Here is a 27028-nt window from a genome sequence, read left to right on the forward strand (position 1 = left end):
GTCATGAATTAATTCATGTAATATATATCTGATTTTTTTCATAGATAAATAATTATGTCGCAACGTACGACTACAACAGAAACAGATACTCTAGAGGAAAATGTATACGTACAAAAGATGCCGAAATTGTCTGCGATAGTGTGGTTTCCAAATGTGTTTGTATTCATCCTACTTCACGTATCAATGCTCTATGGATTTTATTTAGTAGTAACTAGTGCAATGTGGAAAACAACATTTTTTTGTACGTTTCATTATTATTATTCATAGATACCGTATATTTACAAAGATACATAAATGTACTTCATATTTATTAATGCATAATTAGTTTATGATTACAATTAAATTTATTCATCCTTCAGCTATGACAACTACAGAAAAAACGTAATGGCTGTATAGCATTAATTACTTTCGTAGTTCTTTAAATTCACCCAACTCAACTCAACCATACCCGTTGCACTAATCAAGTGCAACAGGTATGGTTGATTTTATTTAAATACACTTTTATTTAACTTAAGTTTATTTAAATACACTTTTTAAACCAATTTCAGCTATCCAACAAAAAAGATGGTGGTCTCACATCGGCCTATGTCAATAATCCTTCGGATATACACGAAATGAACTTTAGGAATTTCTTTGTGCTGCTCATATAGTTTATTTTGTGTTGTGTTACTTATCGTATTTTTCAGGTCCTCTAAAATACATTTTGTACTTTTCTTTCTAATTTCCCTTCTCAACATTTCTATCTTATGTAGTTTTTGTTAACAATGTCATTCCTTTTTTTAAAACTCTGATGGCGCTATTCTCCAATTTTTAGGAATTCAGTTTGACACTACTTTCATCAAAAAGTCTTCCACTGATACCAAAACAGCTATTTATGATTTTGTTGTTTTTGATGAGCTGGTAACATTCCAAGTCAAAGTTCGTTTCCTTTTATGTTCGCGTCATTCACACTATGCGATTTCACATTAATCCTTTTTTCTTCCTGATAGTTTCACATGTTAACATGCTTAGCCTCCTTCTAGGACAGGATATATTACTTTCATTAACTGGGAAAAAAGCACACTAATTTTTTTTTCTTTTGAAGCACTCATTCAGGTTCATCAAAGTGATCATATACATTTTTAATTCTTAAGCCCACATATAATTGCCCCTCTTTAAACTTTAAATTTCTAGAAATCCTCAGTATGTTCATTAAAGCAGTCAGTCTAACATATTCATGATGGATTTCTGTGAGCCATATCTACTAACGAGCAGCTTTCATATCAGAGATTAACCTGAAAGAAAAAGAAAACGATATATATATATATATATATATATATATATATATATATATATATATATATATATATATATATATATATATATATATATATATATATATATATATATATATATATATATATATAGAGAGAGAGAGAGAGAGAGAGAGAGAGAGAGAGAGAGAGAGAGAGATGACCAGACACAACATATTCGTCTTATATTTTTAATCAAATTGCCTTTGTAAATAATATTGACAGAAAATATTCATTGAATGTAGTCAATATTACATTCAATATCTTAGAAATTCATTGTACATATATTCTGATAGGGTACATGTGCGAAAATTGGTATAGAAAGTCAATAAAATTAATGAAATATCAATTACAAACGCTTATGATATCACAACAGCTTGATAAATATTGCAACATATGTGAATTCTAATTCTTCTCTTTAATGTATTAATTAATATAATTTCAGAATGACTTAATTGAAAGAAAAGCTTTTTATATCATTATTTAATTAAATATTAAAATGTGCTATTAATATTTTTGTTTAAGTAACGATTTATGCTTATGCCGGAGCAATTGGCGTGACAGGAGGTGCTCATCGTTTGTGGACTCATCGATCATACAAAGCGAAACTACCTCTTAGAGTTCTACTGATGATTTTGAATTGCATTGCTGGCCAGGTAAAAACTTATTCATGTACTTTGTTTTAAGATTAAATGATTTATTATATTACATTGTTCACTGCACTTATGGGTATTTTCTTTCTATTTATTCTATTGGTAAATGCATGTATTCTTAGACAGGTCTACTTGGGTTGAGGAGAAAAAATCTCAGTCTTTCAGTTAAACGCCTGATATTTCCTAAAATCCAAGAAATCACAAAAGTGGTTAAATAAAATTTGTTCCTCTCTGATAATTCATGTATTGTCTGGCCGTGTTGCAAGTTTTATAAGAGATAATCTCCAAATATCAAGATAGAATATGTTTGCTGATATCGTCCAAGGTGATAGCGAAATTATAGTTCCAAATGGTTGAAAGAAATCAAGTATAATTTTTTAGGAATTCAGAGAAAGTGGAATTCCTAAAATTCCATTTGATAAATTCCATTTATCAAATAAAAATCTGGTTTGTAGCGGCTATATATATTTGAATTATTTAAATATACAGTGCATGCAGGTTATTTTCCATGGAAAGGGAAGATATACCAACAAATAGATGGGACAGTAATAGACTCTCCCCTTTCTCTCCTTCAGCATATATCTACATAGAACACTTAGAAACCTAGCTTTCAAAGTTGATTGGCTGCGCTATATTGAAGATATGCTTAATATTTGTTGATACGGTCCAGGCATCATCAGATACGTTTCTAATGCATTTGAATTGCTAACACCTTAAAATCTACTTCCCAATTGAATAAGAAGCTAATGACTGTCTGCCGTTCCTAGATACACTAATCACACGGCGCGTGATGGTTTAATATCTTTTTCTGTTTTTAGAACAGAAAACGATAATGACCCCCCCCCTACATACACAGGGAGATATTTCTTCAAATACTCACACCATCATCAAGCTGAACATGAATGAAAAAGTATGGCATCCTAAAAACATTAATGCACAGAGACAGAGCTATCTCTTCCAATGAAAATACTCTTAACACTGAACTCACTTACTTGCATCACACTTTCTTAGCTCATAGCTATTATCCCCATAGGATAGGAAAAATTACCGAGTACACCCTGGGAATTAAATCCTCCCCATCGCCTGTTACACAAGACGACAGCAAAATTGTTACCATCCCATTTCAAGGCAGATTCGAAAAGATATCTAGAGTATTTAATAAATATTAGCTACGCACCTCATATAAATCATACGTCAAATTAGCTACTCTCATTCGTTCACCTAAGAAACATTCTCCTTGTTTTGTGTCCCTAAATTCTGAAATATGAATGCTGATCACCGTGTAACCTTAAAAGAGAACAATTATTTTCTTTATCACATTCAAGAGTATACAAAGTGCTTTGTGACCTGACTTACTATGGACAGACAGGAATAACTTTTATCACTTTGTCATTATTGTTGTGGTAAGTCGGGTCTAGCAGACCATAACTTGGATAACTCTTCACACAAGAATCAAATGAAAGAAAACAAAACGTGCTGCACAGAAGTCATAAGTTTGAGAGCTTGTTTTTGGAATCAGCAGCAGTTTTAAAACATACTCCAAACTTCAACAGGTATGACTGCATCAGTTTACCAAAAATCAGGAAAGCGGTCATTTTCAGATCAACTAATACTTTTGTTTTTCGCTCTTTCGTTCTTTCTTTCTTTCTTTCTCTCTCTCTCTCTCTCTGTCTATTCAACAATATACATCGTTAATTAGAACTTGAATTCCTTGTGTTGTTCGGTACAAGTTTTTTAAACTAGTCCCACTCTTATTCCTAATTCTCGTTGTTTCGTGTACAGTGACAAACTGTTCTTTTGCTCTGGAGATGCTGGATATAATACCAGTGAAATATCAGATAATAAGTTAATAATATTCATTATTTTCTTGTTATTCTGTGTTGTGAATCCATATCGTTAAATAAACTAGCATGTACTGCCAACACGTAAGCCTTTCTACACGTTTGCGAATACTTCATAGCATTGAAGATTGGAATCTGTGCTTATTTTCATACATTCCTTCCCAGATAGATTTCAAAGCAATGTTTTTCACATTATCTGTGTAAAAACGCTTTTCGTTTCTTATATAAAGAGAGTGTCTAGTGTCTGTCTGTCTGTCTCAGGGAGCAAGTTTGCTATAGCGAATTTTATTTAAAATATTATGCCTATGGGCATTAATAGGAATTTTTGTAGTTTACTATAGTGATTAAGTTTGTTATAATAGTTTAACTATACTGAAGGTTGAAAGTATCAGATTACTTAAAGTAGCCCAAAGAGAAACCCACACGTAATACCAAAAGAGCTACTTTCCAAATGTTCAAGGCCAGTCGTGTTATATTTGTAGATTGATGGATTTGTGTTGAAAATATCACAAAGTATGATTTCATCACGTTTTTTGTGGTTAGTGTCATTTTAGAGGAGGTGCTATAAGATTTTCATATCCATTTAGAATCATCAACAACGAAAACTGTAATGCGTGTATTTTCTGCAACTACAGCAAAACTTACTAACAGATGGTCTCAGACCTTCAATATTCACAATTTTTCCGTTTCTAATTTAGTATCAGCGATTAGACGTTTGATAAACAGTCGGTAATATACTACTCGCGTAGAAAGCATATGTGTATTTCATAATCACCAGTAATTTATATATAATGGTGAAACTATTCACTGAATACAGGAGGAATATTGTCTCTCGATATAACGAGCGTTAATTTGAGTACTTGGCATTTTCATGTATTCAATTCTGAAGTAAAGCATTTTAGGTGGTCGCAGCCATACAAAAAATTTGCGAGCTAATCTGATTGATATCTTCCTTTTGCTTTCAACTTCCACCAAACTGAAAACTAACCTCTTGATGGAACACTAAAACAGAAACCATCCCTGGCACACAGTTGTAGCCCTTTATTGATTCAATATGATTTCTTTTCAGGTCTTCGCTAGAAGTAATTAGAGCTGACTAATACTCTATAAAGAGTACTATTAGACTTAGCACTGTTTCTCTAAATCGGAATTTACACAACACTGATAAAGAAAATAAATAACGAAATTTGGTAATTTGCATGCAAAGAATTAAAACTTTATTTGAACTTTAAGCTCGTTATATTTCTTGTGAGAATGAATTCCAAGAAGAGTAGCCAATAATGAAATATACAAAGTAAGAATTCAAGGGGATAATTTGATTAAATTACTTCCCTTCCAGGGAGAGAGAGAGAGAGAGAGAGAGAGAGAGAGAGAGAGAGAGAGAGAGAGAGAGAGAGAGAGTTCTACGTTGTGTAGAGATACTACACCGAAAATTGATCTACACACATTATAGCTTTAGTGAGCCATCTGGCTCTGTATAACAAATTATCTCAGTTCCAGTTGATTCTATGGTGATATTGAGATATATTTTGAAATAATTAAGAAGGTTTTCGTTATCAACAACGTAAGCAACATGGCATAATTTTTTATTTAGAACACTATAAAAAGTGTGCAAAAATTAAACGTATTAATAAATAAAAGATGAACAAATTTAATAGGGCGGAATGTTAAATTCACGACTAATTAAAATGTGATATAAAAATGTTTTAATAAATACTATTTTAGGAAAATAATGAAGTCTAAATATGCAAAAGGTATTCATTCTAGTTTTGAAATTTGATTAGTACTTTTGCCGTTACAAACGTCTTAGCCGCGTTAGCTATTACAGAAAACGTTCGTCATAAAAAGCTTTACAACATGAGAATTACAAGGGGAACTTTTTGTATTGTTTTTACACCCGGATATAGAAATCAAATTCGACAAATTCTAAATATGCTGCAGGACACATTACGTACCAGGAACAGAATTTTCTTATGATCAGAAGACATTTCATGTTTTTGTATAATTCAATTTAAATGTATTTTCAGAAATATAACAAAACGTTTCCTTACTACACACTTATTTATTTTTTATAGAACCATATATATGAGTGGAGCAGAGATCATCGGGTGCACCATAAGTTCACTGACACAGATGCTGATCCCCATAACATAAAACGAGGTTTCTTTTTCGCACATATGGGATGGCTGATGATGAGAAAACATCCAGATGTCAAAGAGAAAGGAAAAACTGTGGACATGAGTGATATTTGGAGAGATCCAGTTATCCGGTTTCAGAAAAGGTATGAAAAATTTAAACGATATGCTGAGTATTACTGTAGTTAATAAGTGTTAATAACACTTGTAACACACGAATCGTTCAGTAATTTGATAATCAGGATACCAGAATATGATGAGAGTATATTGCAAAAACAAAATATTTGTTAATGCCACTCGAAAATTATTCAGAAAATGGAAACAAAAGTTTCACGTGTGAGGAGTCATCTATAGTCAACTTCACTTCTGGAGCACTCTCAACTAAGCCATGACCACTAACGTGGATTTTGCCATTCAGAATCCACAGCCTGTCTACATCACTCTACTACCTCTGAACATATGCCATGGAAAGATTCTGGAGGGAACCCGGTCAGTTGCGCTTGACATTTCCAAAGCATATGATAAGGTCTAGCATCGACGGTTACTCATCAAATTGCCATCTCCTCAGCAAATTGTCAAAGTAACGTAGTTCATAATTTTTTCGAAGTGTATCTTTTTATGACACTAATCGTTTCTTCCCTAATTTATTTAAAACTGTTTCATTACACTGTTTCTAATAGGTAGCATATTTTTATATAAAAAAGAAACGCCTGCAAATTTCGAATACATTTCTAGAACACAGAATCAATTTTAGTTTATGTGTATATATACTTTGGATTTATAAAGCAGATGGTACCGATGATGCCACCGTGAAGGACTGTATCTAATATCGCTTCCATAGATCAGTCGGCAATGGCGATGCCTTTCAAAGACATGGGTTGGAATCGCCCTCACCCCAATAAGGAGAAAATCAATTATATCAATTGAGTTAATCTTAGGTAGTATGCTCATTTAAAACAGGATGAAAGAGGAAATGCTAGCAAAACAGGTAGGTTTTTGCGAAGAAAGCAGGAGAATGATCTAGAAAAAGAAGTTCCTTAAAAGACCGAAATTTAAGATCTAGAGGTAGCAGAGTGCTGAAGATATTTTATTAAACGTTGGTGAAAATAGAAAGCTAGTAATGATGAAAACTTTCAGCGGTACTGACATAATATCTTGTAAACTTCACGAGAATATATATCAGGATTTAGATAATTATTATGATGATGGTATCATATCATATTATAAATGAGAATAATCCCACATATTGTATAGTTCACGATATGATTACACTAAAATGAAACAATAATTTCGCGGAAAAGAGTAATGGAAACCCTTTCTAAAATATTTCATGGTATTTATTCCTTAACATTAATTCATTCATTTGTATAAAATATAAAAATGGAGTATATAAAACTCTAAAGGATTGAGTTTACATTTTCGAAGGTGAAGTACATAAAACCAGTTAATTAAATTAAAATTATATTAAACGGTATGTACAGTTTAATGGAAAATCTCAACTGGAAATTGAAAAGCTGTTGTCGATTAAACACATTAATCGCATGATTTTGCTATTCATGACATCCTGCTGCATCTTGCTCATTTATTTTTTTTTCAACATTTCTAGCTAAGTAGGCATTAATTTTCTTATTAAACTAACCTTTCAAGAGTCTCTTACATTGATTATACAAAATTTACACGTGATTCTGAAAACGTGGAACGTACTAGCGGAAATAGGATTAATCCTAATCCTCCAGTCTAGTTGAATATTTTAGGAGTAGGCAAAGTTTATCACGTAGAGCAATATTAACAGGGCAGGGAAAAGATTACAAGTCCACAGTTCCTAACCCTATACTTATCACAAATCCGCCCGACTATTAAATGGTGCTATTATATTTGGGGTGGTGCCCATAACAGATTCCTGAAAATACTAGATTCTATACAGAAAAAGCAGATAGACGGATTGACCACCGACAATGTCCCTAATACTCTCCACTCACTTCACACATGCGTTCAGTCTTTTTCGCTGCATCTTCTATAAATACTTCTATGACCAGTGTTCGTCAAAATTGGCGAATCCATCCGAACACGTGCTGCAAGTAACCAACACCCTCTCACAGTTCAACGCCAAACCCACAGAAAAAATTTCTCCTCTTCATAGTTTATCCCTTCGGCTATTGTCCCCTGCAGCAGTCTTCGATCGCATGTTTCCAAAGGAATACAACCTTGAACTTTTCAAATCAAATGTTAATAAGTTTCTTATTGCCTATCCTCATTACTAGATCACTAAATGTTGACCAACATCTCGTGAATGGGTTCTCCATAAAAAAGTGATATAAAAACAGAAATAAATGTGCATTCACAGCGCTGTTTCAGCTCACTGCAGATATGTAAATTGAAACACTAAAATATTTATTAAAATAACACAAAAATTAAAACATCGAAATACATCTGAATTGTAAACGGAGAGAATTATTGTATTTAATATGATATATATAACTATAAAAATAATACAAATAACAATTAACCTCGCCCTAAAATTAAAGAAATAGGAGAGCTAGTATTTGTTTTTCAAATTATTATTATTATTATTATTATTATTATTATTATTATTATTATTATTATTTCAGGACATTTCCACAGAGGGTGTGTTGAGTACTCTCTCTCTCTCTCTCTCTCTCTCTGATGCACTACATTACACAAGGCACCTTCTACACTAAACTATATTACATAATACACTCCTGTACTAAGTTGGGTGTGTGCTCTATGGCTGACTTGCTTGTTTTGAGTAAAAACAACACGCGGTTTCGAGATAAAAAATTCCCGGAAAGTCTAAGTGAGACAGACTACGTCTTCAATTGAAAACAACAACAACAACAACATAAAATACATGTACGAAATAAAATACAACAATCGAATCCATGATTATTCCAATGAAAGAGAAACAAACAGAAAGGCTAGTTAAAACTCAGGATTGATCTTAGAATAATAGACTTTCGCCATTTCATCAAGTGTATTTTCTAGTCCATTATGAACAAGAATACAATAGTCTCCAAAATCACTTTAATTTTAGGAAATATCTAGTGTCTATGTTACAAGTAATATTATATGGTGATCTCCGCAGTATAGAAAAATGAACATTTTCTATATATTTTTATTAATAATTTCAATACCAGCATATTCACTGATGAAGCAACTATCTTCCTTTGCTTTTCTAATCACAAAAATCTGTATTTAATGTCGAATTTCAAACATGGTGAGAAGCTTGACAGGCCTTTAAATATTTTAGTCAAGAATGATACCTATTTTTTACTTAAAAATGTTTTCTAATCACGAGAAACGTAGATTATTTATTAAGTGACAACTCCAAGAATTCTGAAGACACTGAGAGAATACTATGACTCACGCAACCAATTATCTACAGTGCTTATTCTTAATGAACATCGTGTATCACTACATACCATATACAAAATCGTATATGTTAACAGCATGTCATCTTACCGTCCACTAATATTATTTTGTCAGTTAACTGCATGTGTTCTCTGGCTAATTATAAGGGCATAATGTGTATGTTCTTTTGCACTATTTGCTTCTTACTCTTAAGGTAGTTTTCAAGGTATATCAAGGTTTCATACCGCTTACGTGAAATTAAAATAAAAATATAATATTCATATGATATATTAGAATATTAAGACAGAGCGTAATTGAAATAACTCTCTATATCAATATCAGAAACAAAAAAATACCTTTAACTCTGCAGAGATCGCTGTCGAAAAAATTGCAGCGTAGATCGCGTGTATCTGAGAGACACATTCATTACTCGTATGTGCTAAAATGCGATAAAACTTAAAAACAAAAAACACTGCAAATATGTTAACAGTATGTCAATGTTATGTCAATATGTATGTCATTAAGTATGTCAATAAACAATCAGTACGTCAATAAACATGATGGTTTATTTATTTTCAGTTACAATCTAGAAATTATTGAACAAAGAAACAAAGGAAAAAAAAACAACTAAAGCGATACTATACTGACATCGGAGTTAGCGGTATCTCTCAGATACGATTGACTATCAAATATCACTTTCACTTTCGCATTCGACTTTATCATTTATAACATCGGACACGAGTAACGAAATCGCTGAATCTCTTCAACATCTGATGGATTACCAATCGATATTTTTCAAGCCATTTTCAACGGTAAATAAAAAAAACAACAACAACTAAACCAACACTATACTGACATCGCATCACGCTATCTCTCAGATACAATTTATTATGAAATATCACACACCTTTACATAACACGTGTTAAACCAAAACTCACGGCATAAACAGTGGGGAATATCACTCGTAATACATGCATGTGCAGCTACTCATGATCTCCAAACTATACACTGGATATCATCATCATCATCATTACGCGTATCAAGGATTTAGGCCTAGCATGGCCTGTTTCGGCCTTAGAAGTCATTGAATTGTTTAAGAGGAGTACGTCCTGGTTTTCGTTTTCCTAATGGCTTGTATTTTAAGACTTGTTTTGGTAATTTTTCTGTTTTCATTCTTTGAACGTGTTCCATCCATTTATGTTTATATTTTTTAATTTTTTCTATTACTGTCCTTGGTTTAATTCTTTCATAATATCTTCGTTTCTTTGTGATCAAATAGGGTATACTTTGCAGTTTTTCTCATAAACTTCATTTCTGCTGTTATTAAACTTTGTCTGTCTTTCTGTTTTATTATCCAGATTTCGCTTCCATACATTAAGACTGGTATGGCTAATGTATTGTATACTTTTAGCCTGGTTTGTTTTTGAACTAGGTTTGGTTTAAATATAGAGAGTTAATTACACCTGTTATTTTTAAATATTTTGCAATTTTTACGTTTATATCTTTTTCATTTTCATATATGATCATACATCCTAGGTAGTTCAATGAATTCACCTGTTCTAAGATCTTGTTATCTATTACTATTTTAGTTCTTGCTGGATTTTGTCCTTTAAAGGCCATAGTTTTTGATTTTGCTGTTCATATTATCATACCATAATCTTTGGCTATCTTATATAGATCTAAAATAGCTTTCTGTAAGCTATCTTCAGAATTTTTAATTATTATTTGGTCGTCGGCAAAAAGGAGGGTGTTTAAGTTCACTGCAGGAGAAACTTTAATTCCTTGATGTATATTTTTATTCCATTTTATTATTATTTCATTTAAGTAAATATTAAAAAGTGTTGCTGAGAGGGGACATCCCTGTCGGACCTCTTGTTTTATTTCTCTCGTATATGATACTACTGATTTAATCTTATTTGTATTTGATTATTTTCATATACTTGTGATAGCTTTTAGGATATTATTTGGTATTTGTCTTCCTTTTAATATGTTAAATAAAATAAAATGCTTCTTTTAACTTTGTCAAATACTTTTTCAAAGTCAATAAATGCAATATGTGTTTCTAAATTGCATTCTCTTCTTTTCTCTGTTATTAATTTTAGGCAAAAGGCCGGGTCTATACATGATCGTCCTTTTCTAAATCCATTCTGTACTAAAATAAAGTTTTCGGAATACTTCATTAGTTTGCTATTTAAGATTCTACTATATATTTTGCAACTGGAATTTAGTAAACTGATACCTCTATAGTTTTTAGGGTCATCTCTATATTTGGATAGGAATGCTTTTTTCCATTCTATTGGGGGGATACCAGTTGAATAAATTTTATTTAAAAATAATAAGAGTATTTCTTACAAAGAAAAAACAAAAAGGTACAAAAGAAACAAACAACTATATACAAATCTACAGCGGGGTAAAAAAATAAGAAAGAGCAAAAGCAGGTATAATGATTATGGTACATAAATCCCTAAAGAACAATATTGTATATTACAACTATTTGAATGAAAGACTAATAGAAATTAGACTAAAAACATTAAGAGGCCACATACCAATAGTTGGTGTATATGCACCAGAAGAGGGAAAAGAAGACAGTAATATATTTTATAAAGAATTACAGAATGCCATAGAGAAAACAAACAAAACTGACTATTTACTGCTAGCAGGAGATTTAAATGCCAGAATAGGAAACAAAAAATACAAAACAAACATAGGTAAATTTGGAGAAGATACATGTAATCAAAATGGTCGCAGATTGCGCGATTTTGTCATTTATAATAATATGAGAATAATGAATTCAGTGTTTAAACATAAGGAAATACATAAATATACTTGATCAGCCAGAGGATACAAATCAGTAATCGACTACGTTATCACAAATTTTAAATTAGCGGAGTTAATTTTAGACGTAAGAGCATATCGATGCTTTGAATTAAACTCTGATCATTATATGGCATCAGCAAAAATTCGTTTTAAACCAAAGTGGCTAAAAACACAGAATTGAAAATTCTTACCAGCCAAGCTACAAAATTTCTTCATTACAGGATCCTCAAGTTAGACTACAATATCAAAAATGCACAAACTTAAAAACAAAAACCACACATGAATCAAGTGACATAGAAGATGAATGGGAAAATTTGAAACAAATTCTCACAAAAGCAGCAACAGAAACCTTAGGAATAAAGCACAAATGGATTAGAAAAAGAGGACTACGAGAGAGGAACAAAGAAATAGAAAATATAATAAAAACCAAAAAGGACAGTTACCAGAAACGGCTAAATTCCAAAACAATAGAAGCAAAAACAGAGCATAAAAGAAATAGTACAATTGAAAAACGAGCAGTAAGGAAAAAACATAGAGAAAGATGGAACAACTTCGTAACAGAACTAGAAAATGATTTATTTACGCCATAACCCCAAACCTATAAAGCAATAAAATACATGACTAAAGAAATAAAAGAAAAGATAAAAATACAAACAATAGATTTAGAAAAATGGGTGACCTATTTCCAAAATCTCTGGATAGATGAGAACAATGAATTAAAATAGTATAAGACAAAGAATGACCTAATAGAAAATATCACAATCTTAGAACTGAAAAATATAATAAAGAAGATGAAAAATAGGAAAACGCCAGGAAAAGACAATATAAATATAGAGCTATACAAAAATGGAGGTAAAAAATTTAATGAAAGATTTCTGAATTTTTTTAATTTGGTTTGGATGTCCGGAAAAATCCCTAACTCTTGTTAAAAAGCACTGGTTATCCCAATCTATAAAAAAGGAAATAAAAACAATTGCAATAATTATACGGGAATAAGCCTGCTGAATACAGGATATAAAATATATGCAGGAATATTAAAAGAGAAACTAAGCAGCATTGTAGAAAACAAATTAGTAGAAGAACAAAATGGTTTCCGAAAAGGCCGATTCTGCATAGCTCCAATTTTTACTTTAAAATTATTAATAGAAAAGAGAAGAGAATTTCAAAAAGAAACACATATGGCCTTTATTGATTATGAAAAAGCCGTTTACAAAATTAGTAGACAAAAATTGTTTAAAATATTAACCGATTTAAACATACCGAACCAACTTTTACAATCTATTCAAGAAATATATACAGGAAATAAAATAGCAGTTAAATTAGAACACACCTCAGAATGGAAAGATATATCAAGAGGAGTACGACAAGGATGTACCCTCTCACCTCTGCTTTTCAATATATATATAAATGAAATATTAACAATCTGGAAATAGCATAACCCATTTGGTATGCTATTTCCAGATTGTCATTTACTTTACATTACTTCATTTACAAAGTACGTCATCTCCTGATGACTTACTTTGTAAATGACTTACAAAGACCATTAAAATCATTAAATTATATCTCAAAGCAATATAATATGACAATATCCAAAGAAAAAACATAAATAATGGCATTCAAAGGAGAAAACCCAATAAGAAGTAAAATAGATAATAAAATACTAGAACAAGTAAACACTTTCAGATACTTGGGATGTGATCTATCATACGAAGAAGAAAAAGAAATAGACACTAAAATAGCAAACTTTGTCAAAGTAAATGGCATAAAAAATAATATATTTAAGCCATCCCTGGTACAAAAATACACTAGAATCAGACTATATAATGTCTTGTCAAAACCAACTCTACTATACGGAAGCGAAACATGAACCATGAAAAGGAAAGATGAAAAACGAATTCAAACAGCAAAAACGAAGTTCCTCAGAAAAACAGCTGGATATTCCAAGTGGGATCACAAAACAAATGAAGAAATCTTATAATCCCTGAAAATAAAACCAATTAATTACTACATAAGACAATATAAACAAAAATGGCTACAACATTTAAATCGAATGGACAACAAGTGGAAAAGGAAGAATTGGAAGACCAAGAAAGAGATGGCATGAGACCGGAACAGGCCACATGGCCTAAATTCCATGTTAGGAAGAAGAAGAAGAAGAAGAATCTTTCTTTGAATCTTGGTCCTGCGTATTTATATAGTTCTGAAACTAGCTTATCTTCTCCAGGTGATTTTCTCTTTCTTATTTCTTTCAGGCTGATTTCTAATTCTTCTTAAGTTATTTCCTTTTCATTTTCGTTAATTTTTTACCAGTTGTCGTTTTTAAAATATTTAACTGTCCACAATTCTGTGTAGTAATTTAGAAATTCTTCTAATTTCAATTCGGTGTTTTTTTTTCTTTGTTATCTGCATTTAAGTGTTTCACAATCTTATATACATTGGGTCTTTTATATAAATCATGTTCAAAATTAGAGACAAATTTGTTCCATGATTCTCTATGTCTTTTTCTGACTTCTCTTTTAGCTATGGCTCTTATTCTTTTATATTCTATTTCATCTTCTAATCTTTTACTACTTAACCATTTATGATAGGCTTCTTTTTTCTTTTTGATTATTTCTTTGATTGTATCATCCCAGATCTTCAGTTGTTTTTTTTTTTATTGAGTTTTTTGGTCTTTCTTAAGCTTTCATTTGCTGCTGCATTTAGTATGGTTTTTATATTATGCCATTCTGTTTCTATTTCTTCATACTGTTTTATTTTATCTAGATATTGGTTAATTTTTGTTCATATAGCCATTGTACATTTGTGTCATTCAATAGGCTAGTTTTATAAACAAATGTTTCAAATTTTCTTTCTGTTCTTGTTACTTGTAGCGATTTATGTGATAATCTTAATTTTATTTTTACAAGGAAGTGGTCACTGCTTATTTCATATGCTCTGTGGACTCTATATCTAGTGAAAATTAAATTTTGATGTCTTTTCATTTAATACGAAGTAATCTAATATTGATTTCCATCCTCTTGCTGCCCAAGTATATTTATGTGTCTTTATGTTTATAGAAGGAATTCATTATTTTTAGGTTATTATAAACTACAAAGTCAATCAATTTTTTACCATTCCTGTTTAGAGTATGTTCTCCATGTATTCCTATATTATTATTAATTTTCGTGTTCCCAATTCTTGCATTTAAGTCTCCTGCTAAAATTACGTAATCATTTTTATTTATTTTATTATATATGTTTTGCAGCTGATTATAAAAATCAATATTATCCTGTTCTCTTCCTTCTTCTCGGACATATAAACCAATTATTGTTAAATAGCATGTATCTATTTTTATTCTAGCGTCTATTATTCTTTCATTCCATAATTTATAATGTTTTATCTGTTTTGAAAGTGAATTATGAATCCAAATCATGACTCTTTTGTCGTTTCCATTTTTGTTTTACCTTTTCCCATTCCAGGGTCGTTTTACATAGATTCAATCCGATTATATTTTTCTGTCCGCTTACAAGTAGAATTGTGTTCTCCGTGTCAGGGGACTAGCCTGACGATGGAATAGTTCAGTGGTAGGGCCTGCTACCTTAAGGCTTCTCAACTAGCCTTCTTCCATTGGAGGAATAGGGTATATTGAAAGGGGAAAGAGTATATTATAGAAGAATTATAGTAAGGTTTACAGAGGGCATAGCTGTAAGGTCAGAAATGAAAAGGCCCCATGTCCTTCGAGTACTCTAATAGCATAAGGGTCATAAAATAAGAACAGTTGACTGATAAGGCCTTACAGGAAAGATTAGAGTAAGTGGATCTTCCTCAAAGTAGAGGAAGAAGAGGATAGATCCAGCTAGGGGTCATGGGAGTGCCAATTCCCTTACAATCAAGATGATTGCCTCTTATGGCACTGTTCGTCCACGAGTCCTTATTCAGTATATTCGGACTACCCCACCACACACACACACACACACACACACACACACACACACACACACATGGTGGGCTCCTCTATCCGCCACCCAGGGGACGCGCTCTCCAGGGGTTATAGGGTCCCCCCGAGAGTTATAATGGATATGTGTAAGAATATTTATATTAAACAATTTGTTTATGTCTGTCAGATCAGCAGCGACCTCCTTAGCGTTAAATATATATACTTTCTGACTTGATTAAGATAATTTGCATGTTCATAGTTATTTGCTACTTTAACCACGCTACCGCCCAAGACGTCTATAGACGTCAAAGTTATCATGGATGCGAAGTGTATATTAAATTATAATACCATTGATATTACATTGAAATATATAATGGACACGAAGCATATGAGGATGCGTATTTGATCCATCGTTGACTCACACTGTGATTTTTTTTATTTTCAGATATTATGAAGTACTCTTTTTGCTTTTCGGTGTTTATCTACCCGCTGTGTTGCCGGTTTGGTTGTGGGGTGAATCCTATTGGAATGGATTTTTTATAGGATTCATGTGTCGTTACTGCGTATCTTTGAACCTGACGTGGCTCGTTAACAGTGCTGCACATTACTACGGATATCAGCCTTACGACAAGCGCATCGAAGCTAGAGAAAACCTTCTTGTCTCCTTCTTCGGATTAGGAGAAGGATTTCATAACTACCACCACACATTTCCTTGGGACTATTCCACTAGTGAATTAGGATGGGTGCTGAATATAACAACGATGTTCATCGATTTGATGCAAGCTCTTGGGCTGGCTTACGACCGGAAATCTGCGACACCTAGTCTTATTGAAGAGGTTAAACTGAAACACGTTCACGCCAATTCCTATTCCTACTAAACAGTTTTCAATTTTAATTTCATTTTGATTGCTACTTTTGTACTTATTTTGATCCATGTAGAAATGAGAAATGCAACATATAAACATAAACAATAATACGTTTATAAAAAATACAAAAAATAAACTGATTTTAAGTACATTTCGTAAAATGTAAGAAAGTGGCAATAGTCTAGTTCTGTTTATATTTCAGGAAGACAATTAAAAACTCTAATAAGCAAAGCTCTGACGTTACATCAGCTTAAAGAAGTTATCTACCACCTACCACACTGCCATACATACATTCACATATATACATGCCTCAATGAGGTTCGAACCTATTAACTGTTAGATGAGAGTGAAAACCACTCTACGATTCAGAAGAATAATATATCAGACAAATAAGTAATAATATGCTGTTCACAGATATATTTTCATGCAATTGTTAGGTGCGACCAGTCGTGAATATTTTCTAATATCTTATCCCCGATTAAAAATTTTATTTATCTTAGAATGAGATTTGAGTGCGAATATATCTGTGATTTAAGGAATTCTATAGGTCATTTTCAGACAGAAACTAAAATCCTCAAGCCAGTAATCCGGTCCCGTCTGACTGATCGGTCTTCTCTGAGAGATAGCTTACAACTGGAACATATACCGAAAAACACGTTGGATCTGTCAAAATGTGTTCCGAGTATAGAACCTTTGGATAGATGGGAATAAAAATATCTCTAAAACATCTGCTTCGTCAAATTCGCCACCTAGACATTTTGCTTTTTTGTTTAATCCATAGTTTTCAAGAATTATTTCGTGACGTCACGAATGCACAGTGACGTTACGAGTTCCTTTGCAGTGCAATGATGGTATATTATTTAGATCATTCGGTTGTATTCTTTACTAAAGAAATTGCATTACAATTTAGTAATGCAATTTCTTCTCTGTATGAAGAAGGGAATTTAAGGAAAACTGTATCAGAATTAGTGTTAAGGTCTGACAAAATTGATTTTATTGAAATAGAATTCATGTATTATCTTTAATTGACTTGGAATGAAATTATCTTAAAAGTGAGAAAAATTATAAAGGCTTATGTGTAAGTTGACTTTATATGCACAGAGCCTTACAAGACAGAGTTCATCTTCTCATGACAACAGCAGAGTTCCCCTCCAATAAACTCTGGTTTTTCATTACATATAACATACAGCTTGTGTATAACGTACAGTCTGAAGTATCCTTCAGGCTGTACGTTGGTACTCTGACCTTCGTAGATCAGTTGATAAAGATCATATCATTAATTGAGTAGATTTGGGTTCAAATACCGTCAATAATGCAAATATTCTTTACAAGTTAACTGTATTTGGATAGCAGATCTCACAGGTAGGGACGATCTCCGTAGTTCAGTCGAGATCAATACTGTCCTTCGGATGAAAAAAACCTAAGTTCGAATTCTAAGTTGTTAGATTTGGATTTAGGGGGAAAGCAGTTAAGCTATGATACCGATGTATTTATTATTCACTAAACAACGTGTTTTTTTGGTGTGGCTGCCTGTTAATGGAAAGAAAAACCAGAGTTTATTGGAGGAGAACTCTGGTTTTGTCATGAGAAGATGAACTCTGTTATCTTCTCATTATAACAGCCTAACGCAAGTTCAATAGAAAAGCGCTTACAAAGTTTCTTGGCTTAGTAGATTGAAAAAATTGGAACCTAATTTTTTTAACTCCAGTAACGTAGTTGATACCGACTGAGGTCTTCCCATTTAGGTGCGAAGAATGGTTATCAGATTTCCGGTCTTTTACACAGGTGGGAAGGTTTCACCTCTGAGAAACTGGTGGCTATCCTAGCCGTAATCACTTCTTTTATAATTCCAAATAACAGAAATGACATCATCATAATACCGCCATTCCAATACACTTTAGTTCAACCAAAATAAGTCGTAATTTGAGCCTTCAAGACTGAGTCAGTAGCAGTGATTCCATTTCGTAAGAAAGATGGGATGCGGATTCCATCAGATACAAAGAACATTTACTGGAAATTTTCAAAGAAATGAACTTAGCCTGCTTGTCATATATACATGTGCAATTGGTTTGCTCCATTAAGTATAGCGGCCTCACAGTCTTAGTTTATATTGCCTTCATCCTAAGAAACCAATCATTTTTAGACTCTCTCTTTTGAATTTTATGCAGGTTACATCATGCCCATTTTACACACACAGCGGCTTATGCCAAGAAAATGACAATTCACTTTGGCAACAGCTGTAAGAAAGTACCAACTTGGTGCTGTTTGTGAATTCCGAGATTCGACAAACTACTTCAACTCATTCAAAAACATGTCTCTTGTTTATGAAGTTTTACAATTTGATTGCAGCATTTAGACTTTCATAATCCTTATGGTACTCCATTATGGAACACACTGTTTAAGCGTAAGAGAAATCTCAATTAGTTATTTACCTTTTAATTATGTATTACTTAGAATATTTATTTAATCACTTACTAAGAGAACAAATCTGGGTAAGTTTGTAACAAACGAAGAGGAGTTAACTGAAATCCAATCCATAGAATAAACAGTTTCCATTTAGAGATGAAATGAATTGTATTCATTTAAATTAAATCTCAGTTAGAACGCTGTCTTTACTTTTCAGAGGCTGGTACCTTGGTACACACTCAATATACATCTGTGCCAGAAATATATAATTAAAGTGTATAAGAAATATAAAGATTTATTTAAAACAACTGTTGTTTGTCTCATTATATATTTATTTAAAAATATTACACTTAAATCAGTATTTTAAAGAGGTTTCTTTAATACTGATTAGTTGAAATATTCCTAATATACTTTTATCTAGTAACCATCATTCATAATAGATTTTCAAACGATCTTTGTGAGGCGATTTACATTATGATTACAATGTGATTACATTGTGATTACAGCTGTTCACACTTCTGTTCCGAGATTTAATAACTTTCTGAATTCCCACATCAAACGTATTGTCGTCAACATTGGAACCAACATGGTGTTCCTATAGTGTGGAACAAACTGGAAAAATAATAAGTATTTTCCAAACTTATTCGAATGCTTTTATTATTCTGACATATTTGGCACGTTTCGCAGGTGTAAATAAAAGTTGTTTCTCAAAAAAAAAAAAAAACGCATTACGTAAGAAATGAAAACTAATTATTTTTCGAAGAAGACTGTAGAACAGTTTGTAGTTAAGGATGAACCAGTACAAATAATAAAACAAATGAAAACTTAATAAGATAAGTTAGAGTTTAATATGTGTGCTCATGTTATTTTTAATTGTCAATGACCAATCAATATTCTTTTTTTTTCTTTTTTCGCAACGAATGACAACAAGTATTAGCTAAAGTCTTTGTTATTTACTTTCATTTTCCGTTCTTTTCATTGAAAATAAAGAACTTACGTTGAGTTTATTAAGAAAACATTAAACGAGTCCCCTCTTACAACTCGTATATCAATCGTTATTACAATAGCAGTGGTATGTTTAATAAAATTACCGTACCTTCAAAAATATTCGTTGCCTTATAAGTTATTTATTTTTAACTCAAAATTGTCTACGTGTGTACGAAATTAAAGATATTACTAATTTTTCACTTATACAACTTATACAACATTAAAGATATTATTATTGTCAAAAATTATTCTAGAGTGTTATTTTTTTTAATCTTAAATATTAAGTTCCATCAAAAATTCTCGAGTCATTTAATGAGAGCAGAGGCATAGACATGAGAGCAGCTTTTACTATTTGCTTGCTAACTAGTTTAAAACGGACACCTCATATCCCCAAGTAGAAAACATTACATTCCAATATTTACTTTACTTTACTCTTATTCAGAATGCTTTTCAATTGATATAAGAAACAGGATCAATTCAACTTACTTATCACTTTATACGTATACTTTTGTGTAAATATGGCTCGTACTCGTGGCCAGTTGGCTGCATTAAAAAAAAAAAAACCTCTAAATTTCTAGTTAGAAATATCCTGCCACTACCTTAGGACACTAAAAAAATCGGCTTCATCTGAAAAGCATTAAGAAAGGTTCTTCACGTAATAGTCGGAATTTGAATTGGTGGTTTTTCCAACCAAACAGTTACTTTAAAACCGACTGAGCTACACAGCTCTTGATATCCTATTAAAGTAACTAAATGTTATTGAGAACAGATATCCAAGAAGTATTATAGTAAGCCATACCTTGCCATAATAACAATTAGTTCGCATATTAACGCTAGGACACTTCCATGTCGCCGTCGAAATAATGACAGTACTCTTGGAGAGAACCAAGTTAGAAGCCCATGTGGTTCGTAATGTAATTATCAAAGCCTATTGACTCAAGGCGAGTTAGCCTAAATCATACCGATGGGGAAAGTATTTTCATACCCGAATTACTATATCTTTTTTTTCTGCAAAGTGCAGATCGGCAAGAGAACATACCGAGATATAACATACATTATCAGATCAAAAATATTCGCACTCCTGCTTATCTGAATTCTCTGTCTCTCTCTCTCTCTCTCTCTCTCTCTCTCTCTCTCTCTCGCTTTCTAATATGAAAATATTAATATGGAGTTGGTCCATGTTTGATACTATAACTGACTTCATTCTTCTGGGTAGGCTTTCCTAGATTCTGATAAAACGCTGCAGTAATTTACTTTTATTTTTCCAGAAGACCATTACTGAGTCGGTCGCTGATGTTGAGCGATTCGGTCGGTCTGCCTTAATGTCGACGTTCCGAAAAATCCAACATGTGTTTCATGAGTTGAAATCAAGGCTCTCATTCAATTTATTCAACATTCGGTCATCAAACTACGAGTATTCTCGTATTCCTGCACACACACTATCTTTGTAGATGAAGGCATTATCGTTTTGATACAGGAAAGGGTCTTCACCGAATTGCTGCATACAGTAGAAAAGCATATATTGTATAGAAAGTCATTTTATGGCGTTGCATTAAGATTCCTCATCACTGTAACTAGGGTGCCCTATCCGAACCATAAAATCATTCGCAGACCACGATGCCTGCTACAACAAACATCACAGTTGACACTACATATTTTCCAGGTAGTGTTCTCCTGGCAGCCGATAAATCCACACTAGTCCGTTGGACTCCCACATGATGAAGTGTAGCTTGATTCACACTCCAGAGAACGTGTTTCCATTGCCCCAATAATGGCGACATTTTCACCACTCCTTCCGACTCTTGTTGCCCTTGCTGACGTTAACCTTGATTAAGTGCTGCTGCGCAGCCATAGAAATACCATATTTCTAGACAATTTCTACAGCAACACAACTGTTCTTCTGAAAGATGTTGTGCTAGAGTTGCTCACAGAGGCATTTTGGAACTCGGAAACGAGTCCTTGTAAAGAAGACAGGCGATATTTTTGCGCTGTGTGATATGGCAATCGGCAGTCCCGTTTAGTGATAACAGGTCGCATTTAAACTACTGTTACGTCTGGGAGTTTCCATTTTACAAAAATATTACTTCCACGTGATCATGATATTTGCAGCAGAGAACACAAGTTTCCCACTGAGCTATTGCGAAGGTGGCATCCTATGATAGGAACACATCGAACGTCACTAAGCTCTTCAGTACAAACCATTTTACTGTTAATGTTTGTCTATGAGAATTGTAAACTGTGTATTTCCGTTTACACATGTATGAGCCAGGGTTGTGATATACCGGGTGATTATAAACTAACGTTAAGTGTTCAGAACCCTCTAGCGAGTAATGTATTGGACGAAACACACCGATATTCGGTAGACGTACACAGTGGAACATTGGGATTCGATTTAACGAAAAAAATAGTACCAAAAGTCGCCAATAGGGGAAATTTTGTCGCTGCCAAATTAATTTTAGTAGATGTGACTAATGAATGACTAAATGGCAAATGAGAGACAGAACACATCAATTTCATGACGTTTATTGTTAATTACAAATGAGGTTCAATATGACTACCATTCTGATGTTCCAGAAACTGCATACGGTGCACGACATTTTCCACAGTGGTTCGCAACATATCGGAATTGATTTGTCTCACGTGTAACGTTATTCGATCTTTCAAAGTTGGAATATCGGGTACATGTCCTTGATTCACAATGCTCTTAAGAAAACCCCACAGCCAAAAGTCACAAGGATTGAGATTAGGCGATCTCGGTGGCCATGGCGTGGGAAATGCACGACTAATGATTCTTCTGTCAGAGAAATGTTGTCACAAAACACGCTGTACCTGAAGTCCGATGTGGGGTGGTACACCATCCTGCATGAAGATGGTTGAATCGAGATATCCTCTTGCTGCAGTTGAGGAACCACAAAGTTCTTTAGCATATTGGCATACCCTGTTAGCATTGACGGAACAGGTCACTGGTCCATTTTGGCGATTTTCCTCGTAAAAGTATGGACCGATGATAAAAGATTCCGTAAATCCGCACCATACTGTGACTTTGGACGAGTGGATAGGCATCTGCAGACACACGTGCGGATTAGTTGCAGCCCCAAATGCGACAGTTGCGTGTGCTAATATCGCAGTTCAAATAAAAGTGCGCTTCGTCACTCCGTAAAATCTGTCACGGCCATGCATCATTCACTTCCATGCGCGCTACGAATCTCAAAGATAAGTCGATTCGTGTGGTCGCACCACCAGGGCGCAATTATTGAACATGACTGATTTTATAGGGGTAGAACTTCAACATCTGATGTAGGAGTGTACGTCTACCGAATATTGGTGTGTTTCGTCCAATACATCACTCGCTAGAGGGCTCTGAACACGTGACGTTATTTTATAATCACCCGGTATTTATATACACACACATCCATGTTGAAAAAAGTATTTGGACATCTTAAGTGGTATGCACATTTTGAATCCTACCACATACAGATATTCAGGAAGTTGCGTAAGTATGGTAATAAAAGTTTAGATTTGCTACATGTTTTGCGCTCTACGCGATTTCAAGATGCCACGTTCAGCTGAACTGACACACTTTCAAAGTGGAATGGCATTTGGGTGGACAGCAAGTCCTGAGTGGCTATAACGGTGGAAAAAGATATAATTATTATGTTCAGATATCCTGAAATTAGCAGTCCTACCTGTTTGGCCATAGTAAGGCAGTTTACAACTACAAGGGACCTAGTAAACTCCAGGTAGGTCTAGAGGAAGTGGCTGGTCCTTGGGAGAGCGGATAAGAGAGATGCTAATTTTTGATATGGTTCGTAACAAGTTGTCAAGTCATATTTTTTAAAGATTTTTGTTAACTTTTCAGAAGTACCACGAATATAAGGAATAGTGACAGATTTAGAGTAGTCCTTGTTGTGGAGGGGGGGGGAGGGGTTAACTGGTTTTAATATTTTTTGGATTTTATGGGGTTGCATCCATTGGCTACAAAGGTATTAAGAATATGAATAAGTTAAGTAGTAAGGGCATTGTTATCTGAACTGATTAATTTTGCCCTGTTATATAGGGTTTTTATAATCCCATATTGTTGGGAGGGGGGATGGTGTGAACGCTACTGAATGTATCTACCTGTATGTGTAGGTTTTTTGTAAACTGAGAAAGCCAGAGATCCATTAGACTGGCGTGTAATCAGAGTATCTAGGAAAGGGAGATTGTTATTGTTTTCTTTTTCTAAGGTAAACTGGATCCTGGGGGGGGGTGTTGATTGTTTTGGTGGGAAAGGAAGTTTTCGAGTGTGTCTAGGTCATCGGCCAAACAGCGAACACATCATCTACATAACGTAGCCAAACAATAGGTTTAAGTGGGGCCGAGTTTAAGGCTTTTTCTTCGAAGGTCTCCATAAAGAAGTTGGCCAGAGATGGGGAGAGTGGAGAACCCATGGCAGTCCCCTCTATTTATTTGTAGAATTTTCCTTGCCAAACGAAATAGCCTGAGTTCATGGTAAACTGAAATAGGGCTGAGATATCGGGAGGAAATTCGCCTTGGATGAGGTCCAAAGTATCTTTGAGTGGGACATTGGTGAATAAGGAGGAGACGTCAAAACTGACCATTATGTCAGTATGTTGGAGAGAGAGGTTTTCTATGCTGGCTTTAAAGTGGGCTGAATTTTTAATGTGTGAAGGTGTTGCCAGTATATTGTGTGAGCACTTTGGCTAAATGTTTGGCTAGTTTGTATGTGGGGGAATTGATGCCGTCCACAATGGGACGGCATTAGTTAATATAATAATATACATTTTTCTTTCCTTAAAATTAACAGTTATGTATCATCAACGTATAAGCTTATCTACAGTAAGTCCGTTACTACGAAGTACAAATATCTAGGCCTCGGGTGCCTAGATATTTGTTACATATTTCTAATCATACATTACTTTGTTAGAATATAAGATATACGATAGATTGATGTAAATAATTAACCGACGAAATCGAATCTAGAAATTATATTTCAGCAAGGATCTTCTACTCTGTGCATCAGTGATAAATGGTATTTTAGTACTCTCAGATTTACTGTGAAACGACTATGACTGTGAAGTCGTGTGGTTTCCAATAAGAGATTAATCAGTAGTAAAATTTTTCTTTATCAAAATTTAAAATTAAAATGGATGCAAATTTAAAAATGCATATTTTATGAGATGAATCACTCTCAATTCGAAACGGTTACTTTTGAATTCTGGGAAAGTCAATTCACACTTCTTATTGAAACAAATAATTCTGGCTTGAAAATAAATTTCCACATTTAGTAATTAAAGAATAGTATAAGAGATCATTATAACTCGCATACCATATCCAGTTAAGCTACCAATATACTAACTAGTTCATTCACTTAGGAGGCTAATATATTAACAGTACATCAAATCAAACCGTGTAAGGTTAGCCCTCATAGATACGGTCACTGGACTCGCAGTGACTGTTTATCTAATTTAATTCTCTAGTAACCAGTATGGCTACGGCCCTTGGTTACACATAAATACACAAACTAACTTACTTTATCACTAAAACCAGTAACTTCTTATAAAATAAGAAACTATCCGAAATATATTTTAGTCTATTTGTATATATAAGGAAACATTTATTAACTGTAACAAAATAAATAGCCAAAAATAAATGTAATTACCAACAGAAAATGATAGTAATACTTGAACTGTATTGTATAATATTGTATAACTTGAACTGTATTGTATAATATTGTATAACTTGAATTGTATTGCATAATCCTGTACATTGAATTGTACAACTTGATTTGTATTGTATAATACAGTATAAATATCTTGTATACGTGATGGGAATGATAATAAACTGTAAACTGTATTTGTCTTAGTTGTCTTAGTAGGGGCCATGAGTTAATCACCTGGGTTGTATTCAGTCATGTGAGAACTAACGTAAGGAAAAGGTATATGTGAAACTACAAGGCCGTTGATTAATAAAACGGGAAGTCTACTGGAAGCGACCCTTGAAAGAGGAGTTGGGTAAAAAAAGACAGACTTTGCATGAGCAACGATCAGGAGCTATTTAATGGAAGTAATCTCTTCGTGTATCTCAATACTTTCTACAGGTATTGGCACTTTCACTTATTCTGCCTTTTAAAACAACAGCAGCTGCTGCCAACATTCCTTTTTATTTTAGCTTAAAACATCCAACTTGCTTTTTCGCCTACACTTCATTTTTCATCCTCCTCTGGAATGGTCTCTAACATGAAGTGTTCCCAAATACTGATGTGCTATTTCTTGATCTATTTCTCGTTATGCGATCAAAAAATAATTAAAAAAAGTCTAGAAGGGCTATATCGGAGTAAGGACTAATAATGAATGAGCAGAAAATATATGAGAAACTAATTTACCTTGATATTAATCAGACAATTGATCTTGACAATATATTAGCTTAGATCTTAAAGTAATGCTCGAGGGAGTATTACTTCAAGCATTACTTGAAGTAATGATTGAGAGGGTAAACACTTTGGCATACCTATGTATCGAGAACCGTGCAACAGTACAAGTCCCAGAATGTAAATTTAAGAGTCCATATTTTATGAGATGCATCCCTCTTGAAAATGCTGATTTTTATGTCTGGAAAAGCTCATTCGCACTTCATATGGAAACAAATAATTCAGACTTGAAAAACATTTTAAGATTTAGTAATTAAAGGAATTGTTTCGGTAGGGACCACGAGGTGATCGCCTAGGTTTTATTCAGTCACGTGAG

At 33.3% G+C, this 27028-nt stretch overlaps 1 protein-coding gene across 1 annotated transcript; it reads left to right on the top strand.

Moving 5' to 3' along the window:
- The first annotated feature begins 1828 nt into the window (after positions 1-1828).
- Positions 1829-16901, top strand: LOC150104260 (acyl-CoA desaturase-like). Its single transcript, XM_090396439.1, has 3 exons — positions 1829-1948; positions 5862-6067; positions 16469-16901. Exons 1-3 carry the CDS (start codon positions 1922-1924, stop codon positions 16899-16901), a joined length of 666 nt encoding a protein of 221 aa, XP_090252565.1. The 5' UTR covers positions 1829-1921.
- Positions 16902-27028: the final 10127 nt, after the last annotated feature.

This window comes from Typopeltis vanoorti, chromosome 8 (genome assembly GCF_054136105.1).
Source record: "Typopeltis vanoorti isolate ZY-2024b chromosome 8, IOZ_Tvanoo_1.0, whole genome shotgun sequence".
NCBI lineage: Eukaryota > Metazoa > Arthropoda > Arachnida > Uropygi > Thelyphonidae > Typopeltis > Typopeltis vanoorti.